At 43.8% G+C, this 15526-nt stretch overlaps 1 protein-coding gene across 1 annotated transcript; it reads left to right on the top strand.

Moving 5' to 3' along the window:
- Positions 1 to 421: 421 nt before the first annotated feature.
- On the top strand, positions 422 to 12431 carry ATMIN (ATM interactor). The gene is made up of 4 exons (XM_070953110.1): positions 422 to 693; positions 4645 to 4770; positions 5479 to 5678; positions 8342 to 12431. The coding sequence occupies exons 1-4, from the start codon at positions 661 to 663 to the stop codon at positions 10173 to 10175; spliced, it is 2193 nt and encodes a 730-aa protein (XP_070809211.1). The 5' UTR covers positions 422 to 660; the 3' UTR covers positions 10176 to 12431.
- The last annotated feature ends 3095 nt before the right edge of the window (positions 12432 to 15526 follow it).

The raw sequence follows: 15526 nt of genomic DNA, 5'->3' as shown, positions 1-15526 counted from the left end.
TGCCAGTCAAAGGACAAAACTTTCAAATAACGCGAGTCATTTCATGCCAATTTCTAACACAACCTGTTAGAAAAGGCGCATTTAAATTCAACAATGCGCATTCAGTAACCTGCAAAATCAAACGGCCCCGGACAAGAACCCAGACAAAGCCTCCCTAAGTTAAGTAAACGGGCGGCCGCGTTAAACCCGCATTCATTGATAAAAAGAGAGGGATGAATCGCAGACCGAAATCCGCTCTGTCCCACGTGACATCAAACCAGCCGCGGAGGGGGGCGGGGCTCCCGCTCGGCTCTTTTTCCCACGCATCCCTCATGAATATGGAAAAACGGCGCCTCTATATATTCATGAGCTTCCCCACCCCCACCCCCTCCCACCGGAAGTGCCCGACCGGTCGGTTGGGGAACGGCCGCGAGGAACATGGCGGCGGCCGCTTCTCCTCAGCCTCAGCGGCCGCCTCAGCGCGGGAGTCCCGGCTTGGGCCCGGGCCTGGGGCTCGGCCGTCCCCGCCGCCCGGCAACCCGCGACGTCGGGCAGAGGCCGTCCAGCCCCCGGGAGCTGGTGACGCCCTCGGTGACGGAGCTGTCTCGGGCCGTCCGCAGCAACATCTTGTGCACGGTGCCCGGCTGCGGCAAGGTGCTGCCCAACCCGCCGGCCCTGAGCATGCACCTCAGCAAGGCCCACCGCCTGCAGCAGGTAAGCCCCCCTTCCCCTTCCCCTCCTCCTCTTCCTCCTTTCCTCCCTTCCAATGACTGGAGCCCCAAATCCTCCCGGCCTCTCTCTCTCCCACCCACCCACTCACTCTCTCTTTTCCAGCTTCTGGTCAGTCTCCTTTGGGAGGGTCTTTGCCAGGCTTCTCCCCCCCCCCCCCGCACCCACTCACTCCCCCCCCCCCTTTTTCCAGCTTCACTTAATAACAGTAACAGAACAGTAACAGAATTGGAAGGGACCTTGGAGGTCATATAGTCCAACCTCCCTGCTCACGCAGGAGACCTGTACTAGGGATTCGAACTGCCAAACCGCCGACCTTTCTAATCGACAAGCTCAGGGTCTTAGCCACTGAGCCACCTAGTCAGGCTTCCCACCACAACCCCTTTTCCAGCTTCTGGTCAGTCTCCTTTGGGAGGGTCTTTGCCAGGTTTCCCTCCCTCCCCCCCACTTGCACCCACCCAGCTTCACTTAGTAACAATAACAGTGTTGGAAGGGACCTTGGAGGTCATATAGTCCAACCTCCCTGTAAACCGGGAGTACAGGAGACCTGTACTCCGTGGTTTCGGGGTGGAGTACCATCAGTACGCTGACGACACCCAGCTGTACATCTCCACCCCGGATCACCCCAATGATGCCCTTGAAGTGATGTCCCGGTGCCTGGAGGCCGTACGGATCTGGATGGGGAGGAACAGGCTCAGGCTCAACCCATCCAAGACCGAGTGGCTGTGGTTTCCAACGTCCCGATATAGTCAGTTGACGCCATCACTGACTATTGGGGGTGAATCACTGGCCCCCACGGAGAGGGCTCGCAACTTGGGCGTCCTCCTGGATTCACGGCTGTCTTTAGAAGAGCACCTGTTGGACAGGAGGATTTTTTATCAGGTTTGCCTGATTCGCCAGTTGTGTCCCTTTCTGGATCGGGACTTGTTGCGCACGGTCACTCATGCCCTCGTCACCTCCCGCCTGGACTATTGTAATGCTCTCTACGTGGGGCTCCCCTTGAGGAGCACCCGGAGGCTCCAACTGGCGCAGAGTGCGGCCGCGCGGGTGGTAATGGGAGCGTCGTGGCGCTCCCATGTGACACCTCTCCTGCGCGAGCTGCACTGGCTCCCGGTGGTCTTCCGGGTGCGCTTCAAGGTTTTGGTTGCCACCTTTAAAGCACTCCATGGCTTAGGACCTGGCTACTTACGGGACCGCCTACTACCACAAACAGCCTCCCACCGGCCGGGACACTCTCATAGAGAGGGGCTCCTCCGGGTGCCCTCAGCCAAACAGTGTCGGCTGGCGGCCCCTAGGGGGAGAGCCTTCTCTGTGGGGGCACCTACCGTCTGGAATGAGCTCCCCCCAGAGATACGGAGGATCCCGGATCTGCGCACCTTCCTCCGCGCTGTGAAGACCTTTTTATTCCATCAAGCGGGCTTGGCCTAATCTCCTCCCTCTTTTAATATGTAAATTTTAATCTGTTTTTAAATTATTGAGGTGTTTTAATCTGTCTGGGCCAAAATGATTTAATTTGATTTTATCTGGTTTTTAAATTTTGTGTATTTATATATTTTATTGCTTGGCTGTTCACCGCCCTGAGTCCTTCGGGAGTAGGGCGGTATACAAATCAAATAAACTAAACTAAACTAAACTAGGGATTCAAACCGCCAAACTGCCGACCTTTTGTTTGTATGGGTTTGTTTATTTGGGTTTGTTTATCTTTTTAGCATATGTTTTGTTTGTACGGGTTCTTATGTGTTAATGTTCCCTGTATTTAACCAGGAAAATGAATGTGCCCTCTTGCCACCTCTTAAGGATGATGATGGTGGTCTGTGGGGATTTTAAATGCAGGTAGTCCTTGACCTACGACTGCGATTGAGTTCCAAACCTTCTGTTGCTAAGCGAGGCAGTTGCCCAACTTGAGCTTTGTCCCATTTTACTGCCACGGTTGTTAAGTAAATCGCTGCCGTTGTTTATTAAAGCGGACGTTAAGTGAATCTGGCTTCCCCTGTTAACTTGGCTTGTCAGAAGGTTCAATCAATCATAATAGAGCTGGAAGGGACCTTGGAGGTCTAGTCCAACCCCCTGTTCAAGCAGGAGACCCTATATCATTTCAGACAGGGAGCAGTCCAGTCTTTTGACCATGGGACACTGCAACCGTCATAAATATGAGCCGGTTGCCAAGCATCTGAATTTTGCTCCTGTGACCATGCAGATGCAGCAGTCATAAGCGGTCATAGATCACTTTTTTTAGTGCCGTTGTAACTTCAAATGATCACTAAATGGATTCTTGTAAGTCGAAGACTACCTGTATGGTTTTAATGTGGGCTGGCCAATCATTTTGATTTTGAGAACCCCCTGAGGTGGACTTTGGGAAACTCCATGGTCCTAAGACCACACTTTAAGAAATAGTTCTGACCTAGGCTTCCCCAAAAAGCACAAAGCAGTGGGCTGGTCCCAACAAAACCCCTTTTATTAAACAAACAGTGAATTCCTCTCATTCACCTTCAGCAAAGTCTTTCAAGGGAGAATTTAAGTCACAGATCTTATCTGGCTTGGAGAGCTGCCAGGCCGATATCTTCAAAACTTGGCAAAGAGTCTCGGAAATCACAAATCAATTAAGCGAACTAATTGTCTCTTGCAAACTCCACTCCTCTTTTATTCCCTCTGGGAGGGGCCCTTCATCATCCACCTGTGGCCTTACTCCCAAGTCGACCCTTGTTCTTTAGCTGTTCCCTTCGTCTGGCAACTCTGTGCATGCGCACACTGGGAACAGGCTCCAGTTGTTCATCTGCCTCACTGATGTTTGACTCTGAAGGCAGCTGATAACTGTCGGACGACCCTGGCCCCCTCTCTTCCTCCGACGCAGAGCCCTCATCAGAGCCTTCCCCAGACTCCAGGACTGGCCCAGGCTCTGTCCGAATCTGCTGCCAGCAACAGAAATGCTGTTTTGGGAAATACTTTCCTTGCCTCTTAATAGGTTATCTTGGAGACCTTCCAGGGCTTTCTTTTAGAAATCTCTTTCTCCAATGATCTATCAGGGAAAATCTTTCCTCCTTCGGCTTTTTAGGTCCAGAGTTTCCTGGGAGCCCACCTTCACCATGCAAGGAATTGAATAGTTGTCATAAAATGGGTAAAAGGGGTTATTCTGGCTGCTGGGGTTTTTATTTACAAAAATAGAAAAGATCGGCCTTGAGCAAATGCTTCTCTGCCTGCCTCCCATCATCCTCCAGTGAACTCTTAGGGAACACCTTTACACCTGCGTTCAATCACTACCAAGTCTCTCTCAATCAGCTAAAGAATGCCACTGGGACAATAATAGATTGTAACATCAGGCATCTTGGGGTTTTTTTCTCCTGGTTTGTAATTACTTCATCCCGCTTCAGAGTATTAATAGAATCAAAAATTTGCAACAGTTGAAAAAAAAAATTAAAGCCTTTGTTGACTTGGGAATTATGCTTCTGACACTGCCTCCAGGGCTTTTTCTCACGTATTTATTTTGGACCGTCCCATTAATTCTTCTTACTGTTGGCTTTATTGATTTTGTTTGAAACATTTTAGGCTTCCCTTAACAAAACTACTGTGTTGGACATGGATCAAAAGAACAGTATGATGTCTGTTCATACAAGTTCGTGGTAATGTGATGTGTTTCCAAACAGCAGCATAAGAATTAAATTTTTTGAGGCATCCTCAGAAGATTTGGCAGATAGGATTCTTTATTTATACTACAAGCCCCTCCTCTGCAGGGATTTGTCTTTCTCAAAATTGGGATTTAAGCATGCTGTCAATAATTCCTCCTTCGTAAGTGTGAAAAACAGTCATTTTTTTCAGTGCCGTTGTACCTGAATGAGCTGTTGTAAGTCAAGGATTACCTGTAACCCAAAATCTAGTTTACCTTCCAGCTGCTTCTTAATTCTAAAACGTGTTTCTTTTTAATAATGCGTGCCACTTCAGGATGGAAAAATATATCCTGCAATGAGGAAAGATTTGAAAACGCCACAGAAATACTACTGCTGTCCAATTGAAGGTTGTCCTAGAGGACCTGGAAGGCCGTTTTCACAGTTTTCTCTCGTAAGGCAGGTATGGAACATAACTACATTATTTAAAGATAAATTAATGGCAATTAAGTGGGTGGAATGTCATCCCAAAAAGTTATGCATTTTTTTCGGAATTACACTTTTTATATGAAAACATTCATATGTATAACAAATCTGCATGCCAATGCAAGATCTAATTGTAAATTAAGTCCTTACTGTGGGATTAACATGTGAAATAAGAGAGAGCTTGATTCAAATAAATGAACAAGCAGCAGAGGCATGAATAGTCCAGAAAGTTACAACTGTAGCATTTTTTGAAATCTAAACTTAAAGTGTGGCAGTGAGGGAACTTTGTATAAAGTTACACAAAAAAGTTACACATTTTTGTTTGGTTATTCTGAATCTAAATAATACAAATAGAGTTTTGTTGTATTCCAGTTATTTTGTGGCATTTAAGTAAAACTGTTAAATCCTAAATTATCTGTTCTGCATCATTCAAAGTGAACACTGAATTATAGTAAACAACTGGGCCTGTTAGGAAATAGACCTAATCAAAGTTGGAGGATCTGATTGGCAAGCTCTACCTTTAGTCTCCAACATCTCCAGGTGGGGTCTAGAAAGATTTCAGTCTAAAACTGAAAAAAATCTAGTAGTTTGAGAATGCTAAAAAAAATGATGTGACCAATAATCTCATTGGTTCCAAATTGCTTCTCCGTATCCCTGCAATTTCCCTAACGTTTGATTGTTTCAGCACTTCATGAAAATGCATGCTGAAAAGAAGCATAAATGCGATAAGTGTACCAATTCGTACGGCACTATATGGGATTTGAAGCGCCATATTGTGGACTGTGGCAAGACTTTCCAGTGTACCTGTGGGTGTCCCTATGCCAGTAGGACAGCATTGTTATCTCATATTTATCGGACACAACATGAGATCCCGGTTGAACACAGGTATGGCAGCATTTTCCAAATATCTCCTGCACATCATCATCATTTAACAACCCCATAATTCCTCGCAGGGTGGAGTCTGGGCAACTGAATGGAGCTAGCAGAGTGTTTAATGGTCAGATGCCCTTCCTGTCGCCAGTGCGGAGCTTTAGTCAGCAGACATATTCTCATATATATAGAGAGAAATATGTGCCTCTACCTAGGATCAAACTAACAGCCTCCTGATTGTGAGGCGAGAGCTCCACTTCTAGGACAACGCACCACTCTAAATATCTCCTGCACATGCACATATTAATTTGGGGGGTTTAGAAGTTTCAGTGTTGGTAACTGCCAGCAATGGCTCCTTTTCTCTGCTTTTGGTTTCATTACTGCTCATAACTCTGTATTTTTCTTGGTCTTACATCCATGCATCCTTTATCAGATAGTCTGCCACGAACAAAATCTTTACATTCTCTAATGCTGCACAATGCTGTGTATTGTTCTCCTAATTCCTAGAACTGCAAATGCGGCCATCGCTTATTTCAGCCAAATAGTTAGCACCGTGGGCTTTTGAATGTTGCGTGAATTAGAGCATTAGAGGTTGAAGAGCACAGCACCAACATTGTATTACATTAATGTTATTGGTCTGCAGTTCATTTCATAAATGATGGGTACGTAATGCGGTAAGCCGCCCTGAGTCGTTGGCTGTGAGATGGATGGTAAAAACATAATAAAATGATCAAAGGCAGAAATAAAATTGAATCAATGAAATGTCGTGTTTATTCATTCAATTATCTAGTCACACTTTTGAGTAGGAGGAAATGCACACTGACTACCATTAGCTTGTGCTTTGTCCATTGCATAATGTTTAATCTCAACTCCTTACCATTTCATTTTAGAGATAAGAGTCATGGGTTGGGAATGATTTTTATAATGGAAATCTGCTGCTGCTTCTGTTCTTCATCAGTAGGCTCTAACCTCTGGCAGTGATTGTAAAGGTATAGTAGAATCTCTGGTCATGAATGCTTCTGACCATGACCAAATCAGGTTTCGACCAAAAAAATCACAATTTTTTTTTTGGTGGTCAATTTTTTTTTTTGTTAGCACCAAATTTCCAAAATTAGGTTCGGGTCACGACCAAATCGGGTTGCGACCAAAGTTATGGAACGAATTATGGTCGTGACCAGAGGTTCTACTGTATGTGGAAAGGACTTCAGGAGACAGCCGGGAAGACAGATAAGAGGCAGCTTAGCTGTAAAAGGAATGTAGCCATGGCAAATGTCTCAGAAAGGAAACTGCCTCCCACTTTCTTGAACTGTGAAAGTGGTGGGGGAGAAATGTACAGGTAGTCCTCAACTTACAACCATTCATTTAGTGACTGCAGTTACAACAGCACTGAAAAAAGTGACTGACCGTTTTTCATATTTGTGACTGTTGTAACATCCCCCCATGGTCACATGATCAAAATTCAGCCAGTGGGCAACTGACCCATATTTATAATGGTTGCAGTGTCCTGGCAACCATTATCACCTTTGGCCACCTTTTGACAAGCCAGGTCAATGAGGAAGCCAGATTCACTTAACGACCATGTTACTACCTTAACAGCTGTGGCAATTCACGTAACTGCTGTGACAAGAAAGGTCGTAAAATAGGGCAAAACTCACTTAACAACTGTCACTTAGCAACAGAAATTTTGGTTCAATTGAGGTAAGTCGAGAACTGCCTACACTTTCAGACTTGCAAGATTGATGTCAACCTTGTGGGATAATTTAGACAGGGAACTTACCCAGATGGAACCTCTTAGACTGCATTGTAATGTTACTTTAACACAGTGTTTCTCAACCTTGGTAGTTTGAAGATGGGTGGACTTCAACTCCCAGAATCCCCCAGCCAGCGCTGCTGGCTGGGGGATTCTGGGAGTTGAAATCCACCCATCTTCAAGCTTCTAAGGTTGAGAAACACTGCTTTAACAGAATCTTGCAAGTCTGAAAGTTCATTTCTCTCCTGTCACCAACCAAGAAACCAGGGATGATCCTTTCTGAGATGTGTACCACACCCACATTTTTGTTGAGGGCTAAGATGCCTTTGACCTGGCTATTCCCCTGATTATGGCTTTTCTCCCTGTGTCCGAAGGTCATTCTCGCATACTATTAAAGTGATGGACTATATCAGTGATGGCGAACCTTTTCAGCACTGAGTGCCAAAAAAGTCATGTGGAAATGTTGCTCACACGCTCGTCGGGGCCACACTCCAGAAAAGGCGACTTCCGGGTTTCTAGCGCGCATGCGCGCCTGATCAGATGGCCAGCCCACATGCGCAGGCTGGTTTTTGGCACTGCCACGCATGAAGGGATCACGCTCTGAAAAAACCGAACTTTTGGGTTCCGGCACACATGTGCACCCGACAATCAGCTGCCCAGTACGCAACACCAGTTTTCGGCACTGCCACGCATACGTACAGCTGATCGTTGCACGCACATGTGTGCCAGAAACCCGGAAGATAAACAGGCAAGGCCGCGCATGCCGGGCTACATGGCTACATGTGCCACTTTGGTCACACATGCCAGAGGTTCGCCATCATGGGACTATATGCTTTCATTTTCCTGAAGTCCTTTTCTCAAATTGGGAGCAGTGGGGAGATTTTGCTGCAGTACAACCACATTTCTAACAATTTATTAATGTTTACAGGGATCCGCCTAGCAAGAAAAGGAAAACTGAAATTTCACTGTCTAACTGCCCACTGGAAGAAAAAACGACAAACAGGACATCCGCCAACATCCACGGCAGATGTGCCAGCACTGAGGATTTGGAGACCCCTGAGCTCAGGTTGGCAGTTTCCTTTGATGATCCCAGCCAATCTTACTTTACTCAGCAAACTCAAGCACAGCCCAGAAATGCACCAAAGTTTCTCTTGCCTAAGCCGAAAGTGGGTTTGGTTAAGCTCCCTGTAATGCAGCTGACTCAGTTGCCTATCTTGGTGCCAGCACCGAGCTCTTCTGTGAAGCCTGTTGTGCTGACCGTGGATGAGAAAGGTTCTGTTATGAGTACCGTTCACTTAATGCCTGTGCCAGTCGGAATTATGATACCCACACTGGAGACTGAAGCCCTTGCACTGAAAACCCCCTCAGCCCTTTCCAGAACCAAAACCGCCGATGGTACTAAGCCAGTTAGTACAGGCATCCAGGTGAATTTAGGCAAAGCTGCACCTCATAATCCAGTTCAGGATCTAGAAGCTCTGTGCTATAAAAACGGAATCTGTTCCACAAATGTTCAAACTGACCTGTCTTACTTTTCCCAGAACTTTTTGCCTTCTGCAGCTTGGCCTCCTGATTCCTCAGTGTCCTCTTGTTCTCAGACAGACCTGACTTTCAGCTCCCAAGCGTTGCTTCCAGTTAGCGTAGAGACCCAAACCCTGTTACCCAGCTCAAAGCTGACTTCCTCCATAGCTGCTCAGACGGATGTGCTCACTCACGCTTGCTTTCAACCCTGTGGAATTTCCCGGGAGACTCAGACCGGCAAGTCACAAAAAGGTATCGATGGGAACGTACACATGGGCCAGACTGTCACATGCAGCAGTCTTTTCAACAGCGTTAATCCCTCGTTTCCCGATTCAAACCCCATGACTCATCCTGGTGTCCCCTTGATGGCAGCCAACCTGGATCAGAATATGCTACCGCAAGGAAACTGCAAAACTTTGAGCCCGGACACGAAATGCGAGCCAATGATCAGCTTCAACTCACCAACAAACGGTATTCTTCCCCAGCAAATTATGACAGACAATCAGACGCAAACAATGGAGCTACTGAATGACCTGGAAACAATTTTTTCAAATAACTCCACGGGCCACTCGTTGGATAACCGCGGTCTTTTAACGGATACTCACTCCAACCCTGGCCTCCCCTTAAGCTCCGTCTCTACCCAGAACGCAGGGATAGATTTCGACATCGAGGAATTCTTTACGGCCTCCAATATCCAAACTCAAACTGAAGAGGCTGAATTGGGCAACTTGAACTCCGTGCCGGCCTTGGAGTTCCTAGACATTGAAACCCAAACAGATTTATTTTCAGACCACACTACCCAATCCTATACCTCTCGAGGTAATTCTAACTTCTTAGGCTTAGAAATGTTTGATACGCAGACCCAGACAGACTTAAATTTCTTCCTGGACACTCCATACCTGCCTCTGGGGAACATCTTGAAGCCTTCTGCTTTTCTGATGAGCGCGGACTCTTCCAATACAGAAACCCAAACGGAAATGAGATGTCCAGACGGCGAGATCTCCGATCACATGTCAGACAGCAAAGTCCAACTGAGCAGTGCTGAAACGCAAACCATAGACAGCTGCCTTGATACCTTAGGCAATTTATTTCTCACCAGCAACGAGACTCAGACCGTGATGGATGATTTCCTTTTGGCTGACTTGGCCTGGAATACCATGGAGTCACAGTTCAGTTCCGTCGAGACACAAACCTGTGCAGAATTGTGCTCTTTCCTTCAGGGCTCCAACAAAGCAAGCTGTTGAGTATGCGGTCCCCACACTATAGCATTTTGAGGGTTAAGTTATAGGGGAAAAGAGAATGCAGTTGGGGTTAGCACTATTTGAGTGTAACTGACTATAAAGCCTTGGTTTACAGATCTTGCCAGATTACAAAGTACTTTCACTGTTGTGTATTGTGACTAATTTAAACCCTGTTGCATATGGTTACAGTTGTACGTTATATTTGGACACTTTATAAGGCATCTGCTGCTTGCCTCTGCTATCCTGAATGTATGTTCACAAATCCACAGTTCTCCTCCGCACATCTGTTCTAATCCTGTCTGCCATCTGACCTTCATATTGCTGCTAAAGCTGCATTCTTTGAGAATTGACAATAGGACTTCTGAGTAAATATAATGCCCCAAGTTTTAACGCTGTAACTTTTCCTTTTTCTTGTTTTTCTGGCGTAAACCGGATTTGGTTGCCTCTGTTTATAAGAAGTTTATCTCTTAAGAGGTCTCCAGCCTGTGAATTCAGTCTTCAGCGTATTGATCTGTTACAGTTGACCAGTTCTGCAGCCATGTCAGTTCCAATGTTATTAAATGTAATTTTCTAACAAAAGGAGCCACAAAATCTATGAACCAGATTTTCTCTAACTTTTGCCTGTGTATTTTTTCACTGTCAGGAAGTGAATAACATTGTCTTATAGGCCCTGGGCCTGACAAGATGCCACACAGTTTACGTTTGGAGTAGGTGCAGCTTGCTACTAAGAAAACAATGAGTACCTTATAGCCAGATTGTTAAAAAAAACAAAACAAAAAAACCACTCCTGTGTAATCTCAATTGATATCACAGTTTTGGAGTGGAACTCAATAGTTCCAAAACTTCTACCAAGTACAGAAAATAAGCAGAGGAACGCAATGCAGAAATGGAAAAGGAATCCCCTAAAGAGATGCAGCGAAATTCCTTTTCAAAATGCATTTTGAATTTAACAAGTCTTCAAAGTTTCTGGTTTAAGCATAATCTTCTGGGTTGTCCAAGATTGTTTCTTGTTCACCCTTATTTCTGCTGGACTTAATTGCTTCCACTGTTTAGAAATCTGCACCCTGTTTCTAGAGACACGATATGTCAGCTAGTATTAAAATAGCCGCTTCCAGAACACTGATTTAAGACAATTGTTTAGAAAGCCAAGAACAGGTTTACGGTTCAACCAAGTCATTTGGTACATCTACAGATACTGCAGGACGACAGTGTGAACAAAGGCCAGGTGTCTCACAGTCATCTTTACCATACTATTGGATTGCATTGGTGAGGGTGAGTAAATTATTTTATTTTTCTGTGGAGCACTGGATTCTCTGAGCACCATTGTAGTTTTCCAGAAGTCGAAAGGATGTTGATTTTATTGTTTCTAGCTCTTCCAATAATTAGGCAAAATGAAAAGAACTGGTTAGTGTGTTTCCATTGGGAGTCTGCACAAGGTTTTTTTAAAGAGAAATATTTCATTAAATTTCTTCAGGCCTTATTCTCTCTAAAGTTTCCTTAGTAAGATTGCTTATCTCTCTGACAGTCTGCCTTGGAAGAGGGTTCCGGGCTGTTGAATTGCTTATCTAGTTATTTAAACTAAAGAATGGCAGCTTGGTAAAAAGCCCATGTACTATAATTTAGAACTGTGTGGCTCACTCTCCAAAGGATGTTTTACATGTGGTGGGAAATAATGGATTCAAATGAGACATAGATTTTGTCAAAATGCATCAGTGACCGCATCAGTCTGTAAACACTGTATATTTGTGTGTGTATACACATGTATGCCATACAAGTTGCTTTTATCAAAGAGTAATTGCCTATACAAGGAAGTGTTGGTATAGTTTCAAATTTCACAAGGAAGAAGCATCAATGTTTTTACTGTAGATTTGGGAGAACATTTAGGATGTACAAGAACATTTCTAATCCTGCTAAAGTATCAGGCCGACACTTGTGCCTATAAACTAGTGCAGTCCGCTTATAGAAGTATATAGCCCAGTAGCTAGAATTCAGAATGCAATGCCCTTGCTCTACATTTGATAGAAATCCTCACAGCCTCCTGGATCTGCCTAATGTGTCTGTGTTTCAATATAGCCAAACATTTGTGCATTAATCTAAGTGCATTTACAAAGGTTTTGCTCAAATAGCTATCCTGTTATATAAAAGTAGCAACACCGATTCAGTGGAAGTCATGTTGATATATAAGCTGTTCCTTGATGGTGGATTTAAGGAACTATTTATAGAAATAAACTTTTTTTCTGGTACTGACCAGGTTATTGCCTTCTGTGCCCTCGTGGATCCTTTCCAACTGCCCGTGTCAATCAATCTGTGTGTTTATCCTTAAAGTTGGGGAAAAGGGACAATTTCATTCTTCTGGGTTCATTGCGCTAGACTTGAAATCTACATATGTCTATTATATTGTGGAAGCCTTTTGGGGAAAGTGTATTTTCTAAAACTAGCTAATAACACCACTTTTTTGGGGGGATATAGAACTGAAGGGTGTTGAGTAAGCTTTGGAAATCATACATTATCATTACAGGTACCTCTTATATAAGGGTACTAGGAAGAGCTATTGAGTTTGTTCCAAAATAGATACCTTCCATCACTTTAATAGTCTGTTCTTCAAATAGGCGTTTATCTTATACAAGAACATCATCCTTAATTGTGACTAATAAAGAGTTTATCAAAGGGAGTTTGGTATCTTTAACTTCTGTTACAGCCTTTAATTTTGCAGTTGTAGGATCATTTCTAGCCATGTGCTGGTCTTACCTGCCAGTGTGAAATATCCAAATTTTTAAAAAATCATGACAACTGTACAGGCGTTTAGTAAGATCCAGGCATGATTAACTTGGCTTAGTGGTATATTATCAGAATTGTTTTAGAAAGATAAATGCTTGCAACTACAAGTCACTTATAGTCTCGAAGTTTTGATATCGCAGGTAAATTGTCCGTTTTTCTGAGCTGTTTTTCAAACAAACTACCAAGCCCTTAAAAAAAACAATTTGCATTCAATATATTGTTGACAAAAACGACTACATCTGTCTTTTAATTATTTGTTTGAAATGCCTATTGATGTTATTAATCTTAGCTACAGTTTTGAGATAAAAGGCCTATTCCTCATATTACAATGGTTTTGTTTGCACACTTGGTTCAATACATGTACATTCCATATAATAAACACACCTTTTATCGGTTCCTAAATTTAAATTTTAAGGGATCTAGTCCTGTTTCAATGCAGCATCAGAATTAATGAGGGCCAAAACTTTAATTGCATCTTTAGACATTAAAACATGAATGCAGTCCTACAGGTTGCTCATTAAACATGAATGCAGTCTGATAAGTTGCTCTCCACATAAGGCCCTAACAAATAACAGTTGCAAGCAACTACATGTGAAATATTTGCATGAGGGTGTGTAAATGTTCCTTTGCCATAGGTCTGTCTCATATGTTTTAAGTACCTGAAGACAGATACTTCACAGTTGTATTTAAAATGTTGCAGGGCAAGAGATGGTTGAAAGACAGGAGGTGAAGACAATGCCTCTGCAACTATTGAAAGTTGTGGAAAGCAGGTTTTAGAAAGGGTTAGAGAAGTGAAGTGAGCAAGAAATTAAAAAAATCAGCATCCTAATGTGTAGAAAGTAACTTCAGATAATATTTCGACGTGAGAAAAATAATGCTGTGATATTGTTCAGAGGAGTCCTTTGAAAGAAATCCTTTGAAAGTCCTTTGAAAGAGAGAAGCAATCTGGAATTAAGGAGAAACTTCCTAACAGTGATGACAATTAACCAGTGGAACAACTTGCCACCAGAAATCGTGGGAACTCCATCACTGGAGGTTTTAAGCGAATGGACAGTCACTTGTGTGAGATGGTGTAGGTTCTCCTGCTTCAGCAAGGGGCTGGACTAGAAGATCTCCCAAGTTTCCTTCCAACTCTATTCTTATTCTAAATTACTGCAAGATGTAGGATGAAATTCATTACTGTTGCATCCACTCTGAAAGGGCCCGTGGGGTCTTTTCATTGCTTTGAAAAATTGCCAGAAGAGTTTTATTTTATTATCATTATTTATTTATTAAATGTTTATGCCGCCCATCTCCCCTACAAGGCGATTCCGGGTGTCTCCCAAGTTATAAAGCAGGTAAAACACAATTAAAATATTAAAGCTACACAAAATATTCTTAAAAACTGTACTAAAAATGTGCCACCTCCAGCAAGTGAGCCAGTTTTAAGAGTCAGCTGTAGCCTCTGTTTTGATTCTATACCTGAAAGGCACATTCAGTTGAACCTCTTCCTTATAATCCTCTGGCTTTATGAAAATTGACTAGGATGCGATTCTGAATGAGCAGACGGGGCTCTGGAGGAAGTGGCGCAGAGGCTTTCTTGATGCGCACGTCTTAATGCATTTCTACACAGGCACCATCAGTTTAGAAAGCTGGTTTGTTGGAAAAACGAGTTTAACAACTAGCTTTCCATAGACAGGGAGTTATTTAGAGGGAGGAAGATTTACTCACTGGGAGCACCGCTCTGGAATCTGAAATTACAGTCTAATCAGACACCCTGTTGTGCAATGCTGTGAACTCTGCATTCCCACCCATTGTTAATTGCGTGGGAAATGATGGATCCGCCCGGTTTAAATCGCCAGGAAGTGACATTTATACTATCAGCCAGTAATTTTTTTTGAGGGGGAGAGGCATAAGAAAACAATGCGGCTTCATGGAGAATTGGAGGAAGGGAGAAGGTGATAGAAAACTTGAAAATAAAAATTGTGGCTTCTTCCTTTTATGGAGAGTTTTGAGCTCTTGTTGACAGTTGATAGAGGTAACTGTATTCCCCCCCCCCCCCCCCCACTTTTCAATGCTGCTTCCTTTTTGCCAAGTTTGTGACTAATTTTCCTTTGGGGTTAGGAAAAAAGTTTTACTTTTCCGCTTCAACTTTGTGGTCGGTTTCCCGAAGATCAGATAGGATTGTTAACTCTTGCATCTGTTAAAATTGCACAAGCTTCTGGGTTGATTTTGTTTTTTTGTACCTCGATAAAGGCACACTCACTTGAAGGCAACTAAATATGAATTGCAAAGAGGAAACAAACATTCATTACTGAAGAGCCGAAGTGGCGCAGTGGTTAGAGTGCAGCACTGCAGGCTACTTCAGCTGACTGCTAGCTGCAGTTCGGCAGTTCAGATCTCACTAAGGCTCAAGGCTGACTCAGCCTTCCATCCTTCCAAGGTGGGTAAAATGAGGACCCAGATTGTTGGGGGTGATATCCTGACTCTGTAAACCACTTCGAGAGGGCTGTAAAAGCACTACGAAGCAGTATATAAGTCTAAGTGCTATTGCTGTTCACACAGATGTCTGACACTTTAATGCTTCTTGCCCAATG

The sequence above is a fragment of the Pituophis catenifer genome, unplaced genomic scaffold (genome assembly GCF_029215685.1).
Source record: "Pituophis catenifer annectens isolate HBS135680 unplaced genomic scaffold, rPitCat1.0.hap2 SCAF_13, whole genome shotgun sequence".
Classification (NCBI taxonomy): domain Eukaryota; kingdom Metazoa; phylum Chordata; class Lepidosauria; order Squamata; family Colubridae; genus Pituophis; species Pituophis catenifer.
This window is presented reverse-complemented; position numbering and strand designations above follow the sequence as displayed.

Excerpts from the sequence above, each read along its gene's own strand:
- ATMIN (XM_070953110.1), top strand. The coding sequence starts at position 661 with ATGCACCTCAGCAAGGCCCACCGCCTGCAGCAG. Across the intron at positions 4,771-5,478 it reads AGTTTTCTCTCGTAAGGCAG|CACTTCATGAAAATGCATGC; the intron begins GTATGGAACATA and ends TGATTGTTTCAG. Across the intron at positions 5,679-8,341 it reads GAGATCCCGGTTGAACACAG|GGATCCGCCTAGCAAGAAAA; the intron begins GTATGGCAGCAT and ends TAATGTTTACAG.